Here is a 27802-nt window from a genome sequence, read left to right as displayed (position 1 = left end):
CCATAAGAACGATCTCCCGATTTAACTCCTTGGGTTTCTAGAAACCGTAGTTTTTATCTGATTTGCCTGAAATTGTAAATATTCTGGTATTTTAGGCTCACAAAAACGTGTATCGGATTAAGTTTTTATCGGCCCATTTGGTAATGCCTCCTTATAGATCGACTTCACTTCTTGAGGGTGTAGAAGGCGCACTGATCATGAAAATTGCTTGAAACTCAATGTAAAATTTCCAGATTTTACTTCTACAGATTTAAGATTTCAAATCAAGACATTATTTTATAATTTTCTTGCACACTCACAAGAGATGTTGATGATTCCTCTAAAACTCAAACAAAAATGGTTCTTATAAATCCAGAATCTGATATAGTCCTCATAGGTGAAATCTTTAAATTTATCTTCGGGAAGTGTCCTCAAGCCCTCCTGAAATTTCAAAAGAACCCCTAATATTTGGTTCATGGTGGTGGGTATTTAAGATTCGGCCCGGCCGAACTTACTGCTGTATATACTTGTTATTGTTCCTTTTTTTCGGAACACATATTCTTTCGGATAAGTACTTGGTGGTATTTGACAAGCAAGTGTTCTCTTCACTTCACTACTTGCGCTCTGAGAGAAAGACAGTGTATGTACTATATTCGACAGCGAATTGCATACACGTAGTGAAAAGTTATTCGATGCAGACCTCTAGTACGTAGTACCCCATTTCATTACTAGAGTATTTAGAAGCAAATTTTCGCTCATAAATATATGGTGACTGAGCTCCCATTTTCATTTCTCCATCGTTTGGAAGACGATCATCAGTCTCCTGTATTTGTGTTTCGAAATCTTGATCTTATTATAGCTCGCAATTTTTAAGGATGTTTTTAATGTTTTAAATTTATAAATTATTACTGGTTTTTTACAGCTGAGCCTATATTTTTTTTTTTGGTTTTTATGAAGATTCTATGGTGCGTATACGTTATACTCAACACTAAAGCATCACTTATACGCACCCAGTGGCTTTACGTCTATTGGTTTGAGTTTAGGTTCTTTGATGTCAGTTTATTGCGGAGATAAACACCCAAGTATACTGCACTCATAAAAAATTACTTGGATCCAAAGATTTTGGCATTTCTGGAAGGATTTTGGAATTAATTCCGAGCCAAAGATGCGGCATCTTTGAAATAAGGTCTTTTTTGGGACCTTTGTAGCATTAAATCTAGGATCAATAAAATTAAAATGACGATGCAGATCTCATTTATGGAATTTTCATTCTCTTTTTGCAATATCAAATTAATCAAATGAACGAAAAAAAAAAACAAATTTGAGCAGATACTTCCAAGTAAAAAAATTTGTTTTTAATTAAAAAAATTTAAACCAAATATACAAAATTCTCAAAATAAAATAAATAGCTTATATTTGAAGCGTTTTTATCTTGAATTCAAAGACTCAATACTTCAGATAATTTAAGGACATTTTTTGAAATCAAAAATGTTTTTCTTTACTTCAAAAAATGTGCATTTGTCCTAAATTTAATAAAAAAAGCGCCACTTTGAAGAAAAGTTTATAAACTATTATTATTTTAAAGAAATTTGTCCATAATATTGTGTAAATTGCGCATCCTCAAAAAATCTTTAGTACCACGAAAAAATATTTTTTTCAGTGTGTGACATTTATGAATTGTAATATCTATAAATCTATTGTAGTCCCTAGAAGAAGCGATTCAATATGGAATCGCGAAATATTTGAAAATAAAATAATACTAGAGACTATGGAATTGTGGATTAGCCAACACTGAAACATATGTATAGTCAGGTTTGTAAGATGGGTATCTGGCATTTTCTTTTCAATAGCATAATAATATCAATTCCTTAATCTTCATGTCCAATTAGTTCGCATTTAAAAATTGTAATTAATGTAAAATAAAGAAAGTTTTCCAAATATCTCAAGCTTGAAAGACCATTAATTTATTATTCTAACAAAAACAAGGGATGAAGAAAATCTAAGTAAAATCTAATACCCAAAAAAATACTAGCCACATTACCAAACTCCTTAAGTGTAGGTCTTTAACCCTCATTTTCGTGCCTGATTAACACAACAACAATAATTTTGAGAACAATGTCCCTTAATATTAATATGAAAATTAATTAAAACGGTTAAACAAATAATCCAAAATCCCTAACATTTATAAAATATTTATATAATTTTTACACACATATTTTTGTTTAAATATATTTTCCTACAATTCCTTTATCTTTTTTTTCATATTTGTCTCAATAACAATTTCTATTTGTATTCACATATTTTCTATAATCTCCTTCTTATTGTGTTTTTTTTCTCTCTCTCCACAGTGGCTTTGACATCCTATAAAGGTTCACAGACAAATATTGAATTGACACCAATACTCTCGGTTGGCATATTTGTGGGCATATTAGTGGCAATTGTGTGCATTGGCATTGGTACAATTGCCGCACTGAAGATACGCTCACACAAACAGCAACAAAAGTACCAACATCAGAATCAGAGATTCTCACGTCCTGACAATTTGCAAATTAAAGATAAAAGCTCATTGCCATTAAGTCATACGGAAGACTCTAGGTACGATGAAAAGAAAAACGATGAAAAAAATCCAGATGTGGTGCCCTATAAAGAAGGTAAGTTGCATTTAAGTTGAATGAAAGAGAAGAGAGAGCTAAGAGGGCAAAGAGGAGAGAGCTATGTTTATATTATAGTTTCAGATAGAAAGAGAGAGAGAGGGAGCAAAAACCCCGAAAAAAGATACGTCGACATTTTGCTTACACTCAAGAAGGACACACACACACAAAACGAAACATTTCTATGAATTTTTCCTAGAAATACACCAAGCTCTGTGCTAAATGTTTCTTTAACAAGGTCTTATCTTTGCATCGATATATGGCAGAAAACAGTGTAGGGATAGGAAAATAGGAAAGAATTGGCTACTAAATATCCTCAATTTTTTTCATGTGGAAATTTCTCTCTATACTACCAAATTAAGAGTAGGTATTAAAAATAAGAGAATCAACTGGAAGGGACCAAACAGTTGAATGTGTAGAAATTTTAGAAATATAAAAATATTTTTTGTTTAGTGTTTTCTGAGTTCTACATTTATTTTAAAATGTTTATCCCGTCTACGGCTTATTTAATATTCCATGAATAGAGCATATATTTTCGTTAGGGAAATTTGGTCGGAATTGAGGAGCTACCATCTGATAAATTCGTGGCTACAATGTTCTCATATTTAATCTATGCGTGTAAAAACAAAGTTTTACCAAACCTGAATGCAGCATAAGTTTACTTCTATAGAAACATTTGTTAACATTTCGTTTCTATAGAATATTTTCTAAAAATTTTATTTCTATAGAAAATTTTGTAAATTTTTTTTCTTTAGAAAATTTTGTCAAAATTTTATTTCTTTAGAAAAATTTGTCAAAATTTTATTTCTTTAGACAATTTTGTCACAATTTTATTTCTTTAGAAAATCTTGTCAAAATTTTATTTCTATGGAAAATTTTGTCAAAATTTTATATCTGTATAAAAAATTTTGTCAAAACTTTATTTCTATTGAAATTTTTATAAAAATTCTATTTTTATAGAAAATTTTCTCAAAATTTTATTTCTATAGAAAATATTGTCAAAATTTGATTCCTATACAAAATTTTCTCTAAATTTTATTTCTGTAGAAAATTTTCTTCAAATTTTATTTCTATATTTTGTCAAAATTTTATTTTATCGAAGTTTTTATCAAAATTCTATTTCTATAGAAAACTTTATCCAAATTTTATTTCTATAGAAAAATTTTGCAAAATTTTATTTCTATAGAAAATGTTGTCAAAATTTTATTTCTATACAAAATTTTGTCAAAATTTTATTTCCATAAAAAATTTGTCAAAATTTTATTTCCATAAAAAATTTGTCAAAATTTTATTTCTGTATAAAAATTTTGTCAAAATTTTATTTCTGTATAAAAATTTCGTCAAAATTTTAATCTATAGAAAATTTTGTCAATATGTTACTTCTATGGAAAACTTTATCAAAATTTTATTTATATGGAAAATTTTCTCAAAATGTTATTTCTATAGAAAATTTTTGCAAACGATTATAAAAAAATATAATTTTGATAAAGTTTTGTCAAAATTTTATTTTTAAAGAAAAATTTCTCAAAGTTTTATTTCCATAGAAAATTTTGTCGACATTTAGTTCCTATAGAAAATTTTGTTAATTTTGAAGATTTTTCATCAGATGTGAATGGAGCATCAGTTCGTAACTGAATTGCACCTCTATTCTAATGGCGAGGTGACAGTTGTTCCGGCCGTTGATAAAGCCGGTGTTGGAGATTCTAATGAAAATCAAAAAAGTTTTTATCAAAATCCTATTTCTATAGAAAATTTTCTCCAAATCTTATTTCTACAGAAAATTTTGGTCACAATTTAATTTCTATAGAAAATTTTCTCCAAATTTTATTTCTGTATACAATTTGACAATAAATATTTTGTCAAAATCTTTCTGTGTCTATACTCGTAGAAAATCTTGTCAGAATTTTATTTCGATAGAAAATTTTCTCATTTTTTTTTTATTCTATAGAAATTTTTCTCAAAATTTTATTTCTATGGAAAATTTTCTCAAAATATTATTTTTATGGAAAATTTTTTCAAAATTTTATTTCTATAGAAGATTTCGTCAAAATTTTATTTCTATAGAAGATTTAGTCAAAATTTTATTTCCATAAAAAAGTTTGTCAAAATTGTATTCCATAGAAAATTTTCTCAAAATGTTACTTCTATAGAAAATATTGTCAAAATGTTACTTCTATTGCAGAAATTTTCTCAAAGTTTTATTTCTATAGAAATTTTGTCAAAATTTTATTTCTATAGAAATTTTGTAAAAATTTTATTTTATCGAAGTTTTTATCAAAATTCTATTTCTATAGAAAACGTTATCCAAATTTTATTTCTATAGAAAATTTTTGCAAAATTTTATTTCTATAGAAAATGTTGTCAAAATTTTATTTCTATACAAAATTTTATTTCTATAGAAAATGTTGTCAAAATTTTATTTCCATAAAAAATTTGTCAAAATTTTATTTCTGTATAAAAATTTTGTGAAAATTTTAATCTATAGAAAATTTTGTCAAAATGTTACTTCTATGGAAAACTTTATCAAAATTTTATTTATATGGAAAATTTTCTCAAAATTTTATTTCTATAGAAAATTTTTGCAAAATTTTATTTTTAAAGAAATTTTTCTCAAAATTTTATGGCTATGGAAAATTTTGTCAAAATGTTATTGTTAAAGAAAATTTTCTCAAAGTTTTATTTCTATAGAAAATTTTGTCAACATTTAGTTCCTATAGAAAATTTTGTGGAATTTTGGAAAATTTTCTCACAATTTTATTTCTATAGAAAAATGTTACTTCTATAGAAAATTTTGTCAAAATGTTACTTCTATGAAAAATTTTATCACAATTTTATTTGTATGGAAAATTTTCCCAAAGTTTTATTTCTATAGGAAAATTTTGATTAAATGATCTCAAGCTTGATTAATTTTCTATTGGAAAATTTTGTCTAAATTTTATTTCTATCGAAATTTTGTCAAAATTTTATTTTATCGAAGTTTTTATTAAAATTATATTTCTATAGAAAACTTTATCCAAATTTTATTTCTATAGAAAATTTTTGTAAAATTTTATTTCTAAAGAAAATTTTGTCAAAATTGTATTTCTATAGAAAATTTTGTCAAAATTCTATTTCCATAAAAAATTTTGTCAAAATTTTATTTCTGTATAAACATTTTGTCAAAATTTTATTTCTGTATAAAAATTTTGTCAAAATTTTATTTTATAGAAAATTTTGTCAAAATATTACATCTATAGAAAATTTTCTCAAAATTTCATTTCTATAGAAAATTTTCTTAAACTTTTATTTCTGTATAAAAATTTGGTCAAAATTTTATTCCTACCGAAAATTTGGTCAAAATTTTATTTCCATAAAAAATTTTGTAAAAATTTTATTTCTGTATAAAAATTTTTTCAAAATTTTATTCTATAGAAATTTTGTCAAAATTTTATTCTGTAGAAAATTTTGTCAAAATGTTTCTGCTATGGAAAATTTTATCCACATTTTATTTATGTGGAAAATTCTGTCAAAATTTTATTTTTAAAGAAAATTTTGTCTAAATTTTATTTCTATAGAAATTTTTTCAAAATTTTATTTCTGTATAAAAATTTTGTCAAAAATTTATTTCTGTATAAAAATTTTATCAAAATTTTATTCTATAGAAAATTTTGTCAAAATGTTACTTCTATGGAAAACTTTATCAAAATTTTATTTATATGGAAAATTTTCTCAAAGTTTTATTTCTATAGAAAATTTTCTCAAAATTTCATTTCGATAGAAAATTTTTTCAAACTTTTATTTCTGTATAAAAATTTGGTCAAAATTTTATTTCTATAGAAAATTTTGTCAAAATTTTATTCTGTAGAAAATTTTGTCAAAATGTTACTTCTATAGAAAATTTTGTCATAATGTTTCTTCTATGGAAAATTTTATCCACATTTTTTTTATATGGAAAATTTTATCAAAGTTTTATTTCTATAAAAAATTTTGTCAAAATTTTATGTTTAAAGAAAATTTTGTCTAAATTTTATTTCTATAGAAATTTTATCAAAATTTTATTTTATCGAAGTTTTTATCAAAATTCTATTTCTATAGAAAACTTTATCCAAATTTTATTTCTATAGAAAATTTTTGCAAAATTTTATTCCTATAGAAAATTTTCTCAAAATTTTTGTTACTGTATAAAAATTTGGTCAAATTTTTATTTCTATAGAAAATTTTGTAAACATTTTATTTCTATAAAAAATTTTGTCAAGATCTTTCTATGTCTATAGAAAATCTTGTCATAATTTTATTTCTATAGAAAATTTTGTCAAAATGTTTTTTCTATGGAAAATTTTATCAAAATTTTATTTATATAGAAAATTTTCTCAAAGTTTTATTTCTATAGAAAATTTTGTCAAAATTTAGTTCCTATAGAAAATTTTGTTAATTATGAAGATTTTTCATCAGATGTGATTGGAGCACCAGTTCGAAACTGAATTGAAAATATTTTCTTATGACCTTTTCTAACCGTATTGTCCCATTTCACTAGACCCCATTCTGTAGATTCCTTGGAACACGTCCTTAGCTATGTTTACATAGCTTGACGTTTTTTGGGTTTTGTTACTTGTTTCATTGCTCGACATCATCTTCCTGTGGCCGATGTTCATGTTATCATTGTAAGTGAAAGATTTGCTGGAAATATTTTACCTGAGGTTATGCAAATATGCTGGTATTCTCACAAAAATCATTTGGCTAACATTTGCCAATGTACCTAAGAAAGCCGAAACGAAAAGCCCTACCTACTAAATATTTAGCAGGCATGGGGTGTTTGGTGTTTGCATCTGGGCAAGTAAACCTGCAAAATCTTTACTCTGTGTCACCATCCATCCCCGTAACCTCCATTTTATCTGGTAGTCAAACATTGAGGTCTGGGGTTGGTGTAAAGCTCGTTAGGTTTTTAGATTTTCTCAATGGTATCTGGTAAAGATGAAGTTCTTTTTTTTTTAGGTCTGCTTTTTAAGGACATTTTCGTAAAACGGAAGAAATTGGTGAAATTTGCAAAATCTTTGCTAACCATGTGGGAAATAATGTGGTATTCGAGGAAATTAATGATAACAAGCTATCAAGGGAAGAGTTGGGATTAATTGCTTTAATTTTTCCAGATGTGGTTAAGATCAATTAGAATGATCAGAAATTGTAGATGAATTGAATGGAAATCTTTTTTGAATTGAGGGAATTTAAATTGGATTTTTTTATGAGATGTTGCAATTAAATCAAAAATTGTCTCATAACAATTTCCTGTCGGAATTTTGTCAAAATTTTTCTTTTATAGAAAATTTTGTCAACATTTATTTCTATCGAAAATTTTGTTAGAATTACATTTCCATAGAAAATTTTGTCAGAATTTTATTTCTGTAGAAATTTTTTTTTTTCTAAATTTTATTTCCATAGATAATTTCGTCAAAATTTTACTTCTATAGAAAATTTTCTGAGGGAATTAAAATTGGATTTTTTATGAGATGTTGCAATTAAATCAAAAATTGTCTCATAACAATTTCCTGTCGGAATTTTGTCAAAATTTTTCTTTTATAGAAAATTTTGTAAAAATTTTTGTTTCCACCGAAAATTTTGCAAAAATTACATTTCCATAGAAATTTTTTTCAGAATTTTATTTCTGTAGAATTTTTTTTTCAAATTTTATTTCCATAGATAATTTCGTCAAAATTTTACATCTATAGAAAATTTTGGCACAATTTTACTTCTATAGAAAATTTTGTCAAAATTTGATTTCTATAGAAAATTTTCTCAAAATTTTATTTCTATAGAAAATTTTCTCAACATTTTATTTCTATAGAATATTTTGTAAAAATTTCGTCAAATTTTGTTTCTATAGAAAATTTTGTCAAAATTCTATTTCTATAGAAAATTTTGTCAAAATTCTATTTCTATAGAAAATTTTGTCAAAATTTTACTTCTATTGAAAATTTTGTCAAAATTTGATTTCTATAGAAAATTTTGTCAAAATTTTATTTCTATATAATATTTTGTAAAAGTTTAATTTGTACAGAAAATTTTGTCAATTATTTATTTCTATAAAAATTTTTTTAAAAATTTTATTTCTATAGAAAATTTTCTCAAAATTTTATTTCTTAGAATATTTTGTAAAAATTTCATTCATTTTGTAAAAATTTCGTCAAATTTTGTTTCTATAGAAAATTTTGTCAAAATTCTATTTCTATAGAAAATTTTGTCAAAATTTTACTTCTATAGAAAATTTTGTCAAAATTTGATTTCTATAGAAAATTTTGTCAAAATTTTATTTCTATATAATATTTTGTAAAAATTTAATTTGTACAGAAAATTTTGTCAATTATTTATTTCTATAAACATTTTATTACAAATTTTATTTCTATAGAAAATTTTCTCAAACTTTTATTTCTATAGAATATTTTGTAAAAATTTCATTCATTTTGTAAAAATTTCGTCAAATTTTGTTTCGATAGAAAATTTTGTCAAAATTCTATTTCTATAGAAAATTTTGTCAAAATTTTACTTCTATCGAAAATTTTGGCAAAATTCTATTTCTATAGAAAATTTTGTCAAAACTTTATTTCTATAGAGAATTTTGTCAAAATGTTATTTCTATATAATATTTTGTAAAAATTTAATTTGTACAGAAAATTTTGTCAATTATTTATTTCTATAAAAATTTTATTAAAAATTTTATTTCTATAGAAAATTTTCTCAAAATTTTTTTTCTATAGAATATTTTGTAAAAATTTCATTCATTTTGTAAAAATTTCGTCAAATTTTGTTTTTATAGAAAATTTTGTCAAAATTTTACTTCTATTGAAAATTTTGTCAAAATTTTACTTCTATTGAAAATTTTGTCAAAATTTGATTTCTATAGAAAATTTTGTCAAAATTTTATTTCTATAGAAAATTTTGTCAAAATTTTATTTCTATAGAATATTTGGTAAAAATTTTATTTGTAGAGAAAATTTTGTCAATTATTTATTTTTATAAAAATTTTATTTAAAATTTTATTTCTATAGAAAATTTTCTCAAAATTTCATTTCTATAGAATATTTTTTCAAAATTTCATTTCTGTAGAATATTTTGTCAAAATATTATTTCCATAAAAAAATTTTCTCAAAATTTTGGTTCTATAGAAAATCCATTCGCTATCGTTTTTTTTTTGTGCTGGGAAGTACAATTTCCATCCTTACTATGTTTGTCACATTTTACTATAGCTTAAGTAACGCTAGCATGTTGACTTTAAATTTTCTTAACTTGTTTCAATGTTAATCAATCCCTAAGGAAAATTATAAAATTGTTTATCACAATTGTATCCTAGTAACTTTTGGTATGAAGAAATGTTTCAACCACTGCCCCAGGATGTTAAAAATAACCCTTCTTTCTTAAGAAAATGGTATTATTTGTATTTCGTTATTATCACAAAATGTCCATCTAATTATCAAAGCCAACAAAGCGTAAAAATACAAAAAAAAAACACATAAATCATTCTTTGAATATTTCTATCTTGATAATCTGCGTCTTGTCGCCCCAGCGTTTCAAATTATATTCAAAGTCATTTATGGGAGAGAATAAAAAATTGCGATTATCTACTTAGAAAGACTATTTTGAATGCTTAAGACACAAACAGAAAGAAAACCAAAAAAAAAAAAAAAATACTGAAATTGTCTATTGCTCACAAATGAGTTTTTGGCCAGCAAATTAAGTCCTCATAGACTTGCGTTGCCACTGGGACTGTCAGCAGTCTTAAAGGATAACTCAATCAATCATTGACTAGACAAAAGTATTTTTGGATATTTTTTTTTTTTTTTTGGTATCTGTCCAGTCATTCCTCCTTTTTTTTATATATTTGCTTGCAAATTAATGATGATAATTTAAAACAAATGATAAATTAGTTTGCCAATTATATACTACTAAAACGTTTGTGTATGTTAGCTATAGACAATAGATAGAGGACATTTAATGCAAAAGAATTCGTAAGGAAAGGGACTTTAAAATAAGGAATGTTGAATACCTTCTCGTTGCTTGTGTATGCAATACTCTATATACTCTATGACGGCGCCATGAATATGGGCCCCCTGAATGAAGTGGGACCACGGTTGCCATTCATGCCAAAAATAATCTGCCAAAATTTGAAGCAAATTTTACCAAAAATCTATTAAATTTTAAAGGAGAACTTACTCACACTGAATTTTGATGGTATGGTAGATCCAGCGTGACAAATAAAATTTTTTAAGATATTAAATTTATTGAAAATTTAAACAATATTTTATTTCATCAAAAAATAAAAAAATTAACATCTACAGAAATTTTTGTCGAAATTTTTCTTTTATAGGAAAATTAGTCTAACCTTTATTTCTGTAAAAAATTTTATATAAAGTTTATTTCTAAGGCAATTTTGTCAAAATTTTATTTTTATAGAAAATTATTGGAAAATTTTACATCTATAGAAAATTTTTCCAAAATTTTATTTCTATAGACAATTTTGACAAAATTTTATTTATATAGAAATTTTTCAAAAAATTTTATTTCTATAGATTTTTTTTTCAAAATTTTATATCTGTTGAAAATTTTGTCAAAATTTTATTCCTATAGAAAATTTTGTCACATTTTTATTTCTATAGAAAATTTTATCAAAATTCTACTTCTGTGAAATTGTTTGGCAAAATATTTACTTCTGTAGAATATTAGGTCCAAAATTTGCCAAAATTTTCTTACTATATAAAAATTCGTCAAAATTTTATTTCTATAGAAAAAATAGCCAAAAATTTGGTTTTATATAAATATTTACTTCTGTAGAATATTAGGTCCAAATTCTGCTTTATAGAAAATTTTGCTAAAATTTCCTTATTATTATAAAAAATTTGTCAAAATTTTAGTTCTATATAAAATTTTGTCAAAATTTTATTTCTATAGCAAAAATCGCCAAAAATTTAGTTTTATAGAAAATTTTATCAAAATTTAATTTCAGCAGAAAATTTTGCCAAAATTTTATTTCAGTAGAACATTGTGTCAAAATTTTATTTTTATAGAAAATTTTATGAAAATTTTACTTCTATAGTTTTTTTTTCAAAATTTTGTCTTTTGTAGAATATTTTGTCAAAATTTTATTTCTATAGAAATTTTTTCAAAACTTTATTTCTATAGAAAATTTTAGCAAAATTTAACTTTTATAGAAATTTTACTTGATAGAAAATTTTGTCAGAATTTTATTTCTGTAGAAAAATCTCTATTTCTGTAGCAAATTTACTCAACATTTTATTTCTGTAGAAAAATTTCTCAAATTTTGATTTCTATCGCAAAGTTTTGTCCAAAGAAAAATTGCCACAAATTTTGTTTTATAGAAAATTTTATCAAAATTTAATTTCTGCAGAAAATTTTGCCAAAATTTTATTTCAATAGAATTTGTGTCAAAATTTTATTTTTATAGAAAATTTTATCAAAATTTTACTTCTATAGATTTTTTTTCAAAACTTTTCTTTTGTAGAATATTTTGTCAAAATTTTGTTTCTATAGAAAATTTTTCAAAACTTTATTTCTATAGAAAATTTTAGCAAAATTTAACTTTTTAAAAAAATTTTATTAAAAAAATTAAAATTTTATTTCTCTAGAAAAATTCTCAAATTTTTAGTTCTATCGCAAAGTTTTATCCAAAGAAAAATTGCCAAAAATTTAGTTTTATAGAAAATTTTATCAAAATTTAATTTCCGCAGAAAATTTTGCCAAAATTTTAATTCAATAGAATATTGTGTCAAAATTTTATTTCTATAGAAAATTTTATCAAAATTTTACTTCTATAGATTTTTTTTCAAAACTTTTCTTTTGTAGAATTGTTATTTCTATCGCAAAGTTTTATCCAAAGAAAAATTGCCAAAAATTTAGTTTTATAGAAAATTTAATTTCTGCAGAAAATTTTGCCAAAATTTTATTTCAATAGAATTTGTGTCAAAATTTTATTTTTATAGAAAATTTTATCAAAATTTTACTTCTATAGATTTTTTTTTCAAAACTTTTCTTTTGTAGAATATTTTGTCAAAATTTTATTTCTATAGAAAATTTTTCAAAACTTTATTTCTATAGAAAATTTTAGCAAAATTTAACTTTTATAGAAATTTTACTTCATAGAAAATTTTGTCAGAATTTTATTTCTGTAGAAAAATCTCTAGAATTTTTTTAGAAAATTTTCTGTAGAAAATTTAGTCAAAATTTTATTTCTCTAGAAAAATTCTCAAATTTTTATTTCTATCGCAAAGTTTTATTCAAAGAAAAATTGCCAAAAATTTAGTTTTATAGAAAATTTTATCAAAATTTAATTTCCGCAGAAAATTTTGCCAAAATTTTAATTCAATAGAATATTGCGTCAAAATTTTATTTCTATAGAAAATTTTATCAAAATTTTACTTCTATAGATTTTTTTTCAAAATTTTTTCTTCTGTAGAATATTTCGTCAAAATTGTATTTCTATAGAAAATTTTATCAAAACTTTATTTCAAAAGGAAATTTTAGGAAAATTTAACTTTTATAGACATTTTTCTCAAAATTGGTTACTTCATAGAAAATTTTGTCAATTTTTTTTTCTGTAGAAAAATTTTTCAAAATTTTATTTCTGTAGAAAATGTACTCAATTTTATTTCTCTAAAAAAAAATTCTCAAAATTTTATTTCCATCGTAAATTTGTATCAAGATTTAATTTCTATAGACACATTTGTCAAAAATTTATTTCTATAGAAATTTTTTTAAAAATATTATTTCTGTGGAAAATTTTGTCAAAATTTTAATTCTATAGAACATTTTGTCAAAACTTTATTTCTATAGACAATTTTGTCAATAGTTTATTTCTATAGAAAATTTTATCAAAATATTATTTTTATAGAAATTTTTGTCAAAATTTTATTTTTATAGAAAATTTTATCAAAATTTATATTCTATAGAAATTTTCGCTAAATTCTAATTTATAGAAAATTTTGTGAAAATTTTATGTCGGTAGAAAATTTTTCCAAAATTTAATTTCTGTAGAAAATTTTCTCGAAATTAAATTTCTGTAGAAAATTTTATAAAATTTTTATTTGTATCGCAAAGTTTTGTCAACTTTTTATTTCTATAGAAAATTTAAGAACATCATTATTGGTGCAAAATGTACCAAAATTGCAAGAAGTCTAATAAGGTACCAACTAGATCAATTTGTCAAAATTTTATTTCCATAGAAAATTTCTCAACATGTTATTTCTATATAAAATTTTATGAAGATTTTACTTCTATAGATTTTTTTTCACAATTTTTTCTCCTGTAGAATAGTGTGACAAAATTATATTTCTATAGAAAATTTTGTCAAAATTCTATTTCTATAGAAAATTTTGTCAAAATGTTATTTCTATAGAAATGTTTGTCAAGGTTTTATTTTTATAGAAAATTTTATCAAAATTTAACTTCTATAGAACATTTTGTCAAAATTGAAATGTTTGCCAAATGTTACTTTATAGAAAATTTTGTCAAAATTGTATTTCTGTAGAAAATTTTAACCCGATTTTTTTTTAAACTGCTTTTCATCAGTTAGGAGTAAGTTTCAACAGTAAGGGCTCATTTCTATTCAATCAAAAGTCCATATGCATTCTTTAGTTACATTTTGTTGGGCTCATTTTCATGGGGCTTAAAAAACCTCGCCTCACATTTGTGGCCCTGTTTTATTTTGGCTTTGGGGCTTATTTGCTTGGGGCCCATTTTCATAGCGCCCTCTATGAGCAATATTTTTACAAGTTTAACTCTCTCTCTCTCTCCCTCTTACAGTTAGTTCATTGCTGAGACATTCTCTTATATGAGTGTACTTGTGTTTCTGTTGTTTAAATAAAAACAAATTTCCTTTTCATGTCTAACCAAAAATCTTTTTATCTTTCTCTTTTCGTTTGGTGTAACGCTTGTTCGTCCCTAATTTCCGCATTTCTAATGATTTCCTCTCAACAACAACAACATCAATGGTCATAAACAACAACAACACCAAAAACGAAATCAATCCGGGGAACCACCAACCTTGTCTGTTGTCGATGCTTCTGCCAAAAAATAATTCGACAAAAATCAACTATGATGAAAAATGAAATCATCTCTCCAGTGGATGGTGAATACAAACAGAAATCAGCAACGCAAACACCATCCGGTCATTTATCGACAACCAGTGAAGCGGAAATCAGCTGTAAGGCCACAAATGATGAACGTGTCCTCTATCAAAGCAATAATGTAAGTATCCTTCAAAAACCAAATTGACCCTGGCCACATTTAGAAATATAAATGTGTATGTGTGTGTGTATGTGAGTTTACACATAACACTATATGGGTATTGATTTTGAAATCGTAAACCAAGGCTATTTGTTTTTAAGGGGGTTGACTGTGGGGAGTACTGGTTACTTATCGAAAATTCTCTGAAGATCCATACTGTTTTCGTTGTATGCTTAAAAGAATTTGAAAATGAAAATCAAATATAATTACAGATATATAACATATTTTGATTTATTTCAAGAGAAAGTTCATTTTAAAAAGTTGGTAAAAAAACTGAGTTTAAGGATGGTAAAATGCATTTCATATACTAAGCAAAATAAAACAAGGAAATTTTCTCTTTCGATTTATAATATTCGAATTTGGAATCGTCCATAGTAAATTAATCCAAATAATGGGGTCTATAAGCCAAATTGGCCATGCATATAAATAAAGCGAGTGGCCAGTGCTATTTTCAATAGCTATGTTGCCTTAATGATTTTATATTTAGATATTTGATCGCTATTGTTTGGAATTATTTCTTTTTCTGCTTGAGATAATAGTACCAGAAATCCTTTGGCGACTCGAGTCAATGACATTTTAGTGAGAGAAGATAAGACGATGTAATATCCAATGGTCCACTGGTCGGACTAAATGGAATTTGGTTGATTTTGGTCCATTTTCGTCAAATCGATAATTTTTTCAAAATTTCCTATAGAAATAAAATTTCGACAAAATTTTCTGTAGAAAAAAAATTGACAAAAATTTCTATAGAAATAAACAAACAATATTTTCAATAGAAATAAAATTTTTCCAAAATCGAACAATTTTTACAGAAATAAAAATTTTCCAAAATTGTGTCTGTACACAACTTAAAAAAAAACATTTGTAAACATTTTATATAGAAATACAATTTTGCGATAACTTTCTGTAGAAAATATTTTGACAAATTTCCTAAGGAAATAAAATTTAGACCAAATTTTTTATAGAAATAAAATTTTGACAAAATTTTTCTATAGAAATGATATATTTACAAAATTTTTCTATAGAAATGAAATTTTTACAAAATTTTCTACTGAAATAAAAGTTGGACAAAATTTTCTAATGAACTAAAATTTTAACAAAGTTTTCAACAGGAAAAAAATTCGACAAAATTTTCTACAGAAATAAAATTTGGTCAAAATTTTCTATAGAAATAAAATGATTACATTCTGTATAGAAAGAAATTTGTGACAAAATTTTCAATAGAAATAACATTTTGACAAAATTTTCTATAGAAATAAAATTATGACAAAATTTTCTATAGAAATAAAATTATGACAAAATTTTCTATAGAAATAAAATTTTGACAATATTTTCTAAAGAAATAAAATTTTGTCCAAATTTTTTATAGAAATAAAATTTTGTCAAAATTTTCTATAGAAAAAAAATTTTGTCCACATATCCAACACAAATAATATTTTGTCAACATTTTCTATAGAAATAAAATTTTATTTTTTATTATTTGGATTGTTTAACTATATTTTTGGTTTTAGTCCAGCTCAAGGTCATTAATGAAAAAACTCCAGATGTTTTTTATTTGAGTTTTACTTTATTGAAGCCAATATTTCGATTTGACATCGTCAATCTTCATCAGGGCCAGGTAATTAAATAAAACAAGAGTGAATTGTACTTTACTGTTTTATGACACCTTACTGACTAAAAAAAAAAAAAATTTTGACAATATTTTCTAAAGAAATAAAATTTTGTCAAAATTTTCTATAGAAATAAAATTTTGTCAAAATTTTCTATAGAAATAAAATTTTGTCCAAATTTTCTATAGAAATAAAATTTTGACAATATTTTCTAAAGAAATAAAATTTTGTCAAAATTTTCTATAGAAATAAAATTTTGTCCAAATTTTCTATAGAAATAAAATTTTGACAATATTTTCTAAAGAAATAAAATTTTGTCAAAATTTTCTATAGAAATAAAATTTTGTCAAAATTTTCTATAGAAAAAAAATTTTGTCCACATATCCTACAGAAATAATATTTTGTCAACATTTTCTATAGAAATAAAATTTTATTTTTTTTATTTGGATTGTTTAACTATATTTTTGGTTTTAGTCCAGCTCAAGGTCATTAATGAAAAAACTCCAGATGTTTTTTATTTGAGTTTTACTTTATTGAAGCCAATATTTCGATTTGACATCGTCAATCTTCATCAGGGCCAGGTAATTAAATAAAACAAGAGTGAATTGTACTTTACTGTTTTATGACACCTTACTGACTAAAAAAAAAAAAAAATTGACAATATTTTCTATAGAAATTAAATTTTGTCCAAATTTTCTATAGAAATAAAATTTTGACAATATTTTCTAAAGAAATAAAATTTTGTCAAAATTTTCTATAGAAATAAAATTTTGTCAAAATTTTCTATAGAAGTAAAATTTTGTCCAAATTTTGTATAGAAATAAAATTTTGACCAAAAATTTCTATGAAATAAAATTTTGACAATATTTTCTATAGAAATAAAATTTTGTCAAAATTTTCTATAGAAATAAAATGTTGACAAAAATTTCTAATAAATAAAATTTTAACAAAATTTTCTATACAAATAAAATTGCGACAAATTTTTCTATAGAAATAAAATTTTGTCAAAATTTTCTATAGAAATACAATTTGACAAAATTTTCTATAGAATTAAAATTTTGCCAATATTTTCTAAAGAAATAAAATTTTGACAATATTTTCTAAAAAAATAAAATTTTGTCCAAATTTTCTATAGAAATAAAATTTTGACAAAAATTTCTATAGAAATAAAATTTTGACAAAATTTTCTATAGAAATAAAATTGTGTCCAAATTTTCTAAAGAAATAAAATTTTGTCAAAAATTTCTATGAAATAAAATTTTGTCAAAATTTTCTATAGAAATAAAATGTTGACAAAAATTTCTAATAAATAAAATTTTGACAAAATTTTCCATAGAAATAAAATTTTGACAAAATTTTCTATAGAAATAAAATTATGACAAAATTTTCTATAGAAATAAAATTTTGACATTATTTTCTAAAGAAATAAAATTTTGTCCAAATTTTTTATAGAAATAAAATTTTGTCAAAATTTTCTATAGAAAAAAAAAAAATTTGTCCACATATCCTACAGAAATAATATTTTGTCAACATTTTCTATAGAAATAAAATTTTATTTTTTTTTTATTTGGATTGTTTAACTATATTTTTGGTTTTAGTCCAGCTCAAGGTCATTAATGAAAAAACTCCAGATGTTTTTTATTTGAGTTTTACTTTATTGAAGCCAATATTTCGATTTGACATCGTTAACCTTCATCAGGGCCAGGTAATTAAATAAAACAAGAGTGAATTGTACTTTACTGTTTTATGACACCTTACTGACTAAAAAAAAAAAAAATTGACAATATTTTCTAAAGAAATAAAATTTTGTCAAAATTTTCTATAGAAATAAAATTTTGTCAAAATTTTCTATAGAAATAAAATTTTGTCCAAATTTTCTATAGAAATAAAATTTTGACAATATTTTCTAAAGAAATAAAATGTTGTCAAAATTTTCTAAAGAAATAAAATTTTGTCAAAATTTTCTATAGAAATAAAATTTTGTCAAAATTTTCTATAGAAGTAAAATTTTGTCCAAATTTTGTATAGAAATAAAATTTTGACCAAAAATTTCTATGAAATAAAATTTTGACAATATTTACTATAGAAATAAAATTTTGACAAAAATGTCTAATAAATAAAATTTTAACAAAATTTTCTATACAAATAAAATTGCGACAAATTTTTCTATAGAAATAAAATTTTGTCAAAATTTTCTATAGAAATACAATTTGACAACATTTTGTATAGAAATTAAATTTTTACAAAATTTTCTACTGAAATAAAAGTTGGACAACATTTTCTAATGAACCAAAATTTTAACACAGTTTTCTACAAGAAAAAAAAATTGGCAAAATTTTCTACAGAAATAAAATTTGGTCAAAATTTTCTATAGAAATAAAATGTTTACATTTTCTACAGAAATTAAATTTTGTCCAAATTTTCTATAGAATTAAAATTTTGCCAATATTTTCTAAAGAAATAAAATTTTGACAATATTTTCTAAAAAAATAAAATTTTGTCCAAATTTTCTATAGAAATAAAATTTTGACAAAAATTTCTATAGAAATAAAATTTTGACAAAATTTTCTATAGAAATAAAATTTTGTCCAAATTTTCTAAAGAAATAAAATTTTGTCAAAAATTTTTATGAAATAAAATTTTGTCAAAATTTTCTATAGAAATAAAATGTTGACAAAAATTTCTAATAAATAAAATTTTGACAAAATTTTCTATAGAAATAAAATTGCGAAAAAATTTTCTATAGAAATAAAATTTTGTCCAAATTTTCTATAGAAATACAATTTTGAGAACATTTTCTATAGATATAAAATTTTGAGAAAATTTTCTATAGAAATAAAATGTTGACAAAAATTTCTATGAAATTAACTTTTGACAATATTTTCTCTAGAAATAAATATAAATAAAAATTTAGAATAGAAATGAACATTTGAAAAAAATGGAAACATTTTATTTTTTAAATTATATTAATTAAATTTGGAAAAATTATCCGCTAGTACGAATTTTGGTCGAATTTTGGAAAGATGTTGGTCCAAAATAAAAATTCATTGTAACAACGCTGTGCACAACTCAACCTACTACAACCCAATTCTCAACATTTTGTATAGTCACCACTCTCTGAGAAAAGAGAAGATAAAATATACTCTCAGTCACTTGCAGGGGAGAGTTAGTTATGGGAGGGAGCTTTATGTACAACCGAATTCTCCACACATTATGTAGAAAAATTCGCCAATGCGAAGAGAATATAAAATACACTCCTAATTGCTGGCAAGGAGGGACACCAATGGGAGCTGAATGCTAACGAGACGGGAAAATATAATGCACACCCAGTCACTTGAAGGGGAGAGATCGTATTGGAGTTTTCTCCTCATATTTTATACTCAGTGCTCTTTGAGAAAATTTGTATAAGATCTTATCGGTTTATATAGAGCTAAGAACCTAATTAAAAGAGAAAATAAAATGAACTTGAAGGAGAAAAATACAAAAGGGAGCTTTATGCAAAAGTCAACCTTCATCAATCTATTTCACCACATTTTGTATAGATACCATTCTCGGAGAAAATTCGTATAAGATCGTATCAAAGCATATCTGGTAAGAAGCTAATGAGAAAAGATGATATACACTCTTGCTTGTAGGAAAGAAAAATATGTTAAATCGGCATTTCTCGAATATGTTTATTTTTGCTAAGTACTTGAAGGTCTATCTTTGAACATATTTAGTGACCAGCTTTAGAGTTCATTGTCGGGGTTGACTCTAATCGATTTCTTAACTGGCTTTACAACACTCTTGCATATATAAGGCTTAAATGATACCTTTATATATGCAAGAGTACGATACAAATTTATGGGATATTAGAAATATTGCATCAAAATTAACCCTTTAAGATCCTAATGCAAATTTGTTTTTCGTAAATCAACCCTTTCTATTGAAGGCAAATCATTTAAATAACCCTCTTTATATTCAGTTTTCCCCTTTCTTCATGGATGAACTCATTTCAATCTATTAAGTTTACATTATCTTAACCATCTGGAAAATGTTTCCTATTTTGCATTCCGCTTTTATTAAAAATACATTTTAACCAAGCGTAAAAGGAGTTCACAACTTAAGATGAAGCTAAGGGTGAAGAAACTCACAATACATACACTCCCTATGGAATTAAAAAAATAAGCAGGACATTTACTAAAAAATCAAAACTTTTTTTGTCTTCTTAGAATATTTAGCAAATTTACTTCTGTGATTTTGTTTCTTAGTTGTTGAGTTGGTTGATGTCAATATCCACCATATGCATATTTGCCTAGCACTAAGAGTACGTATATGCGAAAGTTTTTTGGCATAGTTGCCCAAAACATCTGTTACGCTGTTGAAGAAATTTTGTATCGCATTCTTTTGTCACCGGCTTATATCTCTTAATACCTCTGTTAACAAAGGCCCAAAATAAATGCAAGAAAATTAAGAAAGTAAAACTTTTTGTTTAAGTTGTTGATGAGGACATCCGAGATGACTGAGACAAAATTTGAGAGTATGGCCACAACGACGAAACACTGGCTAGATGTGATGTGATTTTGTTACAGGGCTTTTGCCAAATCATTCTTAGAGATCTGTCTGTCATGGTGACGAAGAGATCTATCTACCCAGCAAGGGCCTAGGTAGATAGCTTGCCCAGTTGGGTAGGTGGAAAAATCATAGGTTTTTAGGGGGGCGCGCCTGTGTGAACTCCCGTGAATCTGTCTTTTTGGCAAGACAATACTTGCCAAACTTTTGATTACTTTGTTTTACAATGAAATTGAATGTTTAATAACTTTTGTGGAATTATTTTGCATTAATTGCTTAAAGTTTGTCTTTGCTTAATGTGCTGACTTGAGTTGGCTGGTAAGACTTCAAGGATTGAGACAACAAACACGACCGCCAGCATTCAACCTTTAGTGAAGTAACAACTAGCAACAAATGTCTAACATGTATCTGGGTCCTTGAGAATCTTTTCTTTACAACAGTGTTTCATCTCATCTATAACATTAGTGAAACGTTTGGAAATTTTATGAACAGTGGTTTGGAAGAGTTACACATGGAAGTTGGGGGGAAATCAGTGAAATCTTAGGAGTTTGATTAAACTCTATTTTAATATCGGCATTCGAATATATATATGTGCTTGTATTCTGGGAGGTCTTGTTGGCTTCTAAACCAACAAAGAAAATTTCGCTAAAGGAAATTTCATTCGTAAAATTTCATATTTATCCAATGCGAATTTTCATAATGTCTTTCGTTGTTCACGCGATATGTTTTTTCTTTATTAAAAGGCAAGATTGTTGGCACAACGCTAGCAAATAAACATTTCCGACACTTAGTTGCTCTTCATACAAACTATGGTCGCCAACCGACAAACGCTGTGATTGTGTTTACATCATTAACTTGTCTGTGGGAAGCAGTCACATTTACCTAACGTAACTCGTGCTGGCAAGGGACTCCTTTGTCGAAAGTTTACTTCTATAGAAAATTTTAACAAAATTTTATTTTTGTAGAAAATTTTGTCAAAATTTTATTCCTATTGAAAATTTTGTCAAAATATTAGTTATAAAGCAAATATTGTAAAAATTTTATTCCCATAGAAAATTTTGGGAAAATTTTATTTCTATAGAAAATTTTGCGTAAATTACATTTCTATAGAAAATTTTGTGAAAATTATATTTCTATAGAAAATTTTGTTGAAATTTAATTTCTGTAGAAAATGTTGCGAAAATTTTATTTCTATAGAAAATTTTGTCAATATTCTATTTCCATAGAAAATTTTATTTCTATAAAAAATTTTGTAAATATTTTATTTCTATAGAAAATCTTGTCAAAATTTTATTTCTATAGAAAATTTTGTGAAAATTTTATTTCTATAGAAAATTTTGTCAAAAGTTTTTTTCTATAGAAAATTTTATAAAAATGTTATTCCTATAGAAAATTTTGTCAATTTTTTTTTCTATAGAAAATTTTGTCAAAATGTTATTTGTAAAGAAAATATTGTAAAAAATTTATTTCTATAGAAAATTTTGTGAAAATTTTATTTCTATAGAAAATTTTGTGAAAATTTTATTTCTATAGAAAATTTTGTCAAAAGTTTTTTTCTATAGAAAATTTTATAAAAATGTTATTCCTATAGAAAATTTTGTCAATTTTTTTTTTCTATAGAAAATTTTGTCAAAATGTTATTTGTAAAGAAAATATTGTAAAAAATTTATTTCTATAGAAAATTTTGTGAAAATTTTATTTCCATAGCAAATTTTGGGAAAATTTTATTTCCATAGAAAATTTTGTGTAAATTACATTTCTATAGAAAATTTTGTGAAAATTATATTTATATAGAAAATTTTGTTAAAATTTAATTTCTATAGAAAATTTTGTCAATGTTCGATTTCCATAGAAAATTTTATTTCTATTGAAATTTTTGTCAAAATTTTATTTCTATAGAAAATTGTGTAAAAATTTTATTACTATAGAAAATTTTGTCAAAATTTTATTTGTGAAGAAATGTTGTCAAAATTTTATTTCTATAGAAAATTTTGTGAAAATTTAATTTCCATAAAAAAAATTGGTGTAAATTATATTTCTATATAAAATTTTGTTAAAATTTAATTTTTATAGAAAATTTTATTCCTACTGAAAATTTTGTCAAAATGTTATTTCTATAGAATTTTTTTTTTCAAAATTTTAGTTCTATAGAAAGTTTTGTGAAAATTTGATTTTTATAGCAAATTTTGTCAAAACTTTATTTCTATAGAAAATTTTGTCAAAATTTTATATCTATAGAAAATTTTAACAAAATTTTATTTTATAGAAAATTTTGTCAAAATTTTATTTGTATAAAAAATTTTGTCAAAATTTTATTTGTGAAGAGAATTTTGTGAAAATTTTATTTCTATAGAAAATGTTGTTAAAATTTTATTTTTATAGAAAATTTTGTAAAAATTTAATTCCTAAAGAAAATTTTGTCAAAATTTTATTCCTACTGAAAATTTTGTCAATTTTTTTTTCTATTGAACTTTGTTTCAAAATTTTAATTCTATACCAATTTTTGTGAAAATTTTATTTCTATAGAAAATTTTGTCAACATTTTATTTTCATAGAAAATTTTGTCAAAATTTTATTTCTATAGAAAATTTTGTGAAAATTTTATTTCTACAGAAGATTTTGTCAAAATTATATGTATATAGAAAACTTTATCAAAATTTTAAATCTATAGAAAATTTTGTAAAAATTTTAAATCTATAGAAAATTTTGTCAATACTCCATTTCTATAGAAAGTTATCGCAAAATTTTATTTCGAAAGAAATAAAATTTCTGTAGAAAGTTATCACAAAATTTTATTTCTAAAGAAAATTGTTTTAAAAAATTATCTATTTGACGAAAACGGACCAAAATCAACCGAATTTCATTTGGTCCGACCATCGGACCAAATTTAAAAATTAATCATTTTTTGTTTTTTTGGTCCGATCGGACCAAAATTGCAGCCCTGCTCAGAGTAACACTCTTGGTAGCTTATACTCTCTTCGTTATCCATGTTCTCTAGTAACGATTCCTAATAGAATCCTTCGAAATACAGATTTCATTCACAAAAAAAAAAAATACAACAAGTGGTCGCCCACCGACAAACGCTATGCTTGTGTTTACACCCTTGTCTTGTCTGTGGGAAACAAACACATTTACCTAGTAACTCTTGCTGGCAAGGAGCTCTTTTGTATTTGCTTTCCTATCGGTTGCCTCTCAGAGTAATTCAGATCTTTTGTATTGAGTTACACTCTTCGTAGCTAAGACTCTTTTCCTGTTTCGTTTTCTCTCTTGATTATTCTCAGCTAACCACTGTTTCTTTATGTGATAGCCTCATTTCCTATGCTCAACAACATTCAAGGCCCAGTAGCCCATAAGCATTAAATTAAGAATTACATTTCCATTTTGACTTAACAGCAGCCAAGACAAGCTCTCTGCCTGCCCTTGCTACAGTGTCCTTGATTAGTAATGAAAATTGTAAAGAATTACAAAGAGAGTGAAGACGGCTGTTGTTAGGTAACATCTTGGTAAAATCATTTTTTAATTACTAATGAATTTCATTTACAAAGACTTTGTTAATTTATATTTGCGATTTCTCTACCACCATCCCCCTATATTTCTCTTGCAGGATGAGGAATTACACTATGCCGAATTGACATTACCCCCTGGTGGTGGCGTGGGAGGTGTTGTGGGTGTGGGAGTCTCTTCCAGCTCAGTACCAAAAAAATCCATATCTGTCGATTGTAGCAGCTCTATGCTTTTGCAAGGGGCCGGTATAAATCCCAATCTAGGGGGCATAACTGGAGGCACTCTCCCCCATGGCAGTAGTGGGCGCAAACTATTGCCTACCATACCGGCCACAAGTACACTGCAACGCAATAAAACCATGGTACCGCCTCCCTCCTATGACTACTTTGAAGAGCCCACGATATATGCCCAAATCGATCATTACAAAAATACCAATGCGAGTGCCAGCAATTCCAGCTCAGTATCGCCATTCCCGCCCTGCATTTCATCACCCAATTCACAGGGCACACCTTCCACCGTGTCACCGGGCACGGTACAAATGTATACGTTACCCTCACATCCTGGTGGTTATCATACGCTGCCACACAATCACCATCAACAGAATGTGCCTCCACATAGTTCCACAACCACATCGATGATGCAAATGCTGCAGAATGCTCAACCTGGCGCCAGTAGTAGTAGTACAGCATCGTCGCAGCCATATCATCATGGCACTCTACCAATGCCTCCAACGTATCAGCAACACCAACAGCAGCAACAAATGCATTTGCAGCAAGTCTCAACACCACCTTTGGGTCAAGTATTGGTGTCGAGTAATAGCAGTGGCTTGGCCACTGCAGCCGTTACCAGTCCCAGCAGTTCAATATCGGGTCTCTCAGCCGTTGGCAAATCCTATTCAAGAGAAATTGTAACGGTACGAACACCGTTAATGTATTCCCAGCAAGAGAGTTGTGTTTAAGTGTAAAAAAGAGAAGGATAATTGCAATTTAGTTATTAAGGCAAAGCAAGAGATAAAGAGAGGTAAATAACAAATAAACCATAAACAAATGTAACCTTAATAGAAGAGTGAGAGTGAGTTATAGAAGAGAGAGAGGGAGTAATAGTAGACAATGATATTGAATATGAACTGCAATGAGTTTTTTTTGTTGTTTTCATTTTGTATAAGACGAGTTATGTATGATAGTGTATAATCCCCTACCCCCCACTCCCCCTCACTAAATTCTTTTGTAAGATAAACCCAAAACAAGTAAACAATGCAGCAAACGGAACAATAACACAGGACGAGGTATTTGATAGGAGGATATGCAATGCATGGAACTCCCAATAAATAAACATTTTTTATTTAATTTAATTTATTTAATTTAATTTATTTAAATTACAATTTTCTTTTTATAGGTTTATAACTATGTATGGGTGTGTGTAATTCCATATAGGAATCAAGAAAGAGCAAATTCTCAACAAAATTAAATGTTTTGTTAGACTTGATACATTTTTCAAGATGCATGTAATCCAAGTTTTAATTAACATAACTGGCAAGATGTAACTTTAACGACATCTATTGATAAAATAGGATATAATTTTTGGACTACCCAATATATGAACATGATTTTTATAAAATTTGTTTTTTTTTTTTTATGGAAAAATTTGATACATTTTGTTAATAAGAAATGTTACCCAAAATTTGCAATAATAGAAAAATTTGTTAAATTATGTGTTTCATAAAAAAGAATTTTCTTGAAATAAAAAAAAACAAATACAAGATATTTGATACTAGTAAGAATTTTAAATTATACAGAAAAAAAAACTGGAAAATTTTAATTTTATTTAAACACTTATTCTATGGTCACCCTGAGCAAATATTTGACAGAAATCAAAAAAGAATCCATCGCCACAATCAAACCAGCTAACATTTTAAGCTCATATTGGTAGGAGTATTTTCCAAAAACGGTATTCAGACATTTGGAAAATGTTTGACACTCATTTTGGTCAAATATTTGCCTAGTGTGATCATAGCCTTAATCGAATTTTTAATTTATTATAAAATTTTCTCGAACTGGTATAATTTTATGAACATTTTTTTTTTCATTAAAAATATATAGCGGTATTTATGTTATGTTGAATTATTTGTTTGTCAAAAACAAAATTAAAAAATTTTTAATGTCTCCGAAAAATAGGAAAATCATTAAAAAATGTTTAGTTCTAGCGGAATACCTTTTTTTTAGAGTTATTACATTCTCCCGAATCAAACTATCCCGAATTTCCATATTTTTACATGGTTCTTTGTGTAATGTTAACTTCTAATAAAACTTGGAATGTATTTTTTTATTAAATATAATATCTAACTTTAACAGATAAATATCTCAATAAAGTTTAAATATAATGAGAAATTTCGTATATGCCCATCATGCTAGAAGTCATATAAAAATATCTCCTTTTTTATATGGAATTACTCATATTACATTAATTCATTCATTATGTCTTTTAATATTTTTATTTAATTTTTATTATGTTTCTTTATCAATTATTTATTTAAATAGTTTCATGTTTTACAAATCGGCTTATTTATAAAGTCAATTAGATATGATTTTATTTTTCCTATATTTGTAGAAAATCAAAAAAAAAAAAAAAACACACAGTCAACGTGACATGGAAACAAAATCGTTTTGAGGATATATGCAAAATCTCTATGAGTTTGTGTTTTTGTGCTGCTAACAAATTTCCCATTCATATTAAGAATGTCTTTGTTTTCCATCACATAAATCAATAATGATTAATTTTTTTAAACATGCAATCATAAAATGCATCACGAATATAAGGCAAAAAGGAAGCAAACAAAAATTTTCCTGTTGATCCTGGATTATGTTTTTTATTTTTTTTTTGTCTGGTTCTTGACAAATGAATTGCTTTTCATATTGGTTTGAATGTTGCATGATTGTAAACATAATTTATATGACAACCTGCAACAAATCACGAGCAACAAGAATGCTAACAAAAATGCCAAACAATGAGGAAAGCAATACAAAAACAAAAAAAGCTAAATGAAATGATGAATCAAAGGATAAGACTAACAATACAAAATGGCAAAAAATCCAGTTCATTTCAATTGATTATGGGAAAACAAAGAAAAATACAATCAAATATTGTGAGTTTCCATTGAACGTCGTTTTGTTTTTTTTTGTATGAGGTATGAATATGGGTAAATCATATAAATTTTTGTTTATGTTCTTTTGTTGTTTGTCA

The 27802-nt window shown here is 24.9% G+C and overlaps 1 protein-coding gene across 1 annotated transcript in view; it reads left to right on the top strand.

Annotated features, from left to right (window-relative positions):
- Positions 1 to 25960, top strand: part of side-VI (sidestep VI transmembrane protein) — a 663002-nt gene extending 637042 nt beyond the window's left edge. The window contains exons 16-18 of the mRNA XM_075289298.1: positions 2328 to 2630; positions 14734 to 14858; positions 24663 to 25960. Of these exons, the coding sequence (XP_075145413.1) occupies positions 2328 to 2630; positions 14734 to 14858; positions 24663 to 25520 (1286 nt within the window). The 3' untranslated portion in view covers positions 25521 to 25960. The remainder of the gene's footprint in view (positions 1 to 2327; positions 2631 to 14733; positions 14859 to 24662) is intronic.
- The last annotated feature ends 1842 nt before the right edge of the window (positions 25961 to 27802 follow it).

The sequence above is a fragment of the Haematobia irritans genome, chromosome 1 (assembly GCF_050003625.1).
Source record: "Haematobia irritans isolate KBUSLIRL chromosome 1, ASM5000362v1, whole genome shotgun sequence".
Classification (NCBI taxonomy): Eukaryota; Metazoa; Arthropoda; class Insecta; order Diptera; family Muscidae; genus Haematobia; species Haematobia irritans.
This window is presented reverse-complemented; position numbering and strand designations above follow the sequence as displayed.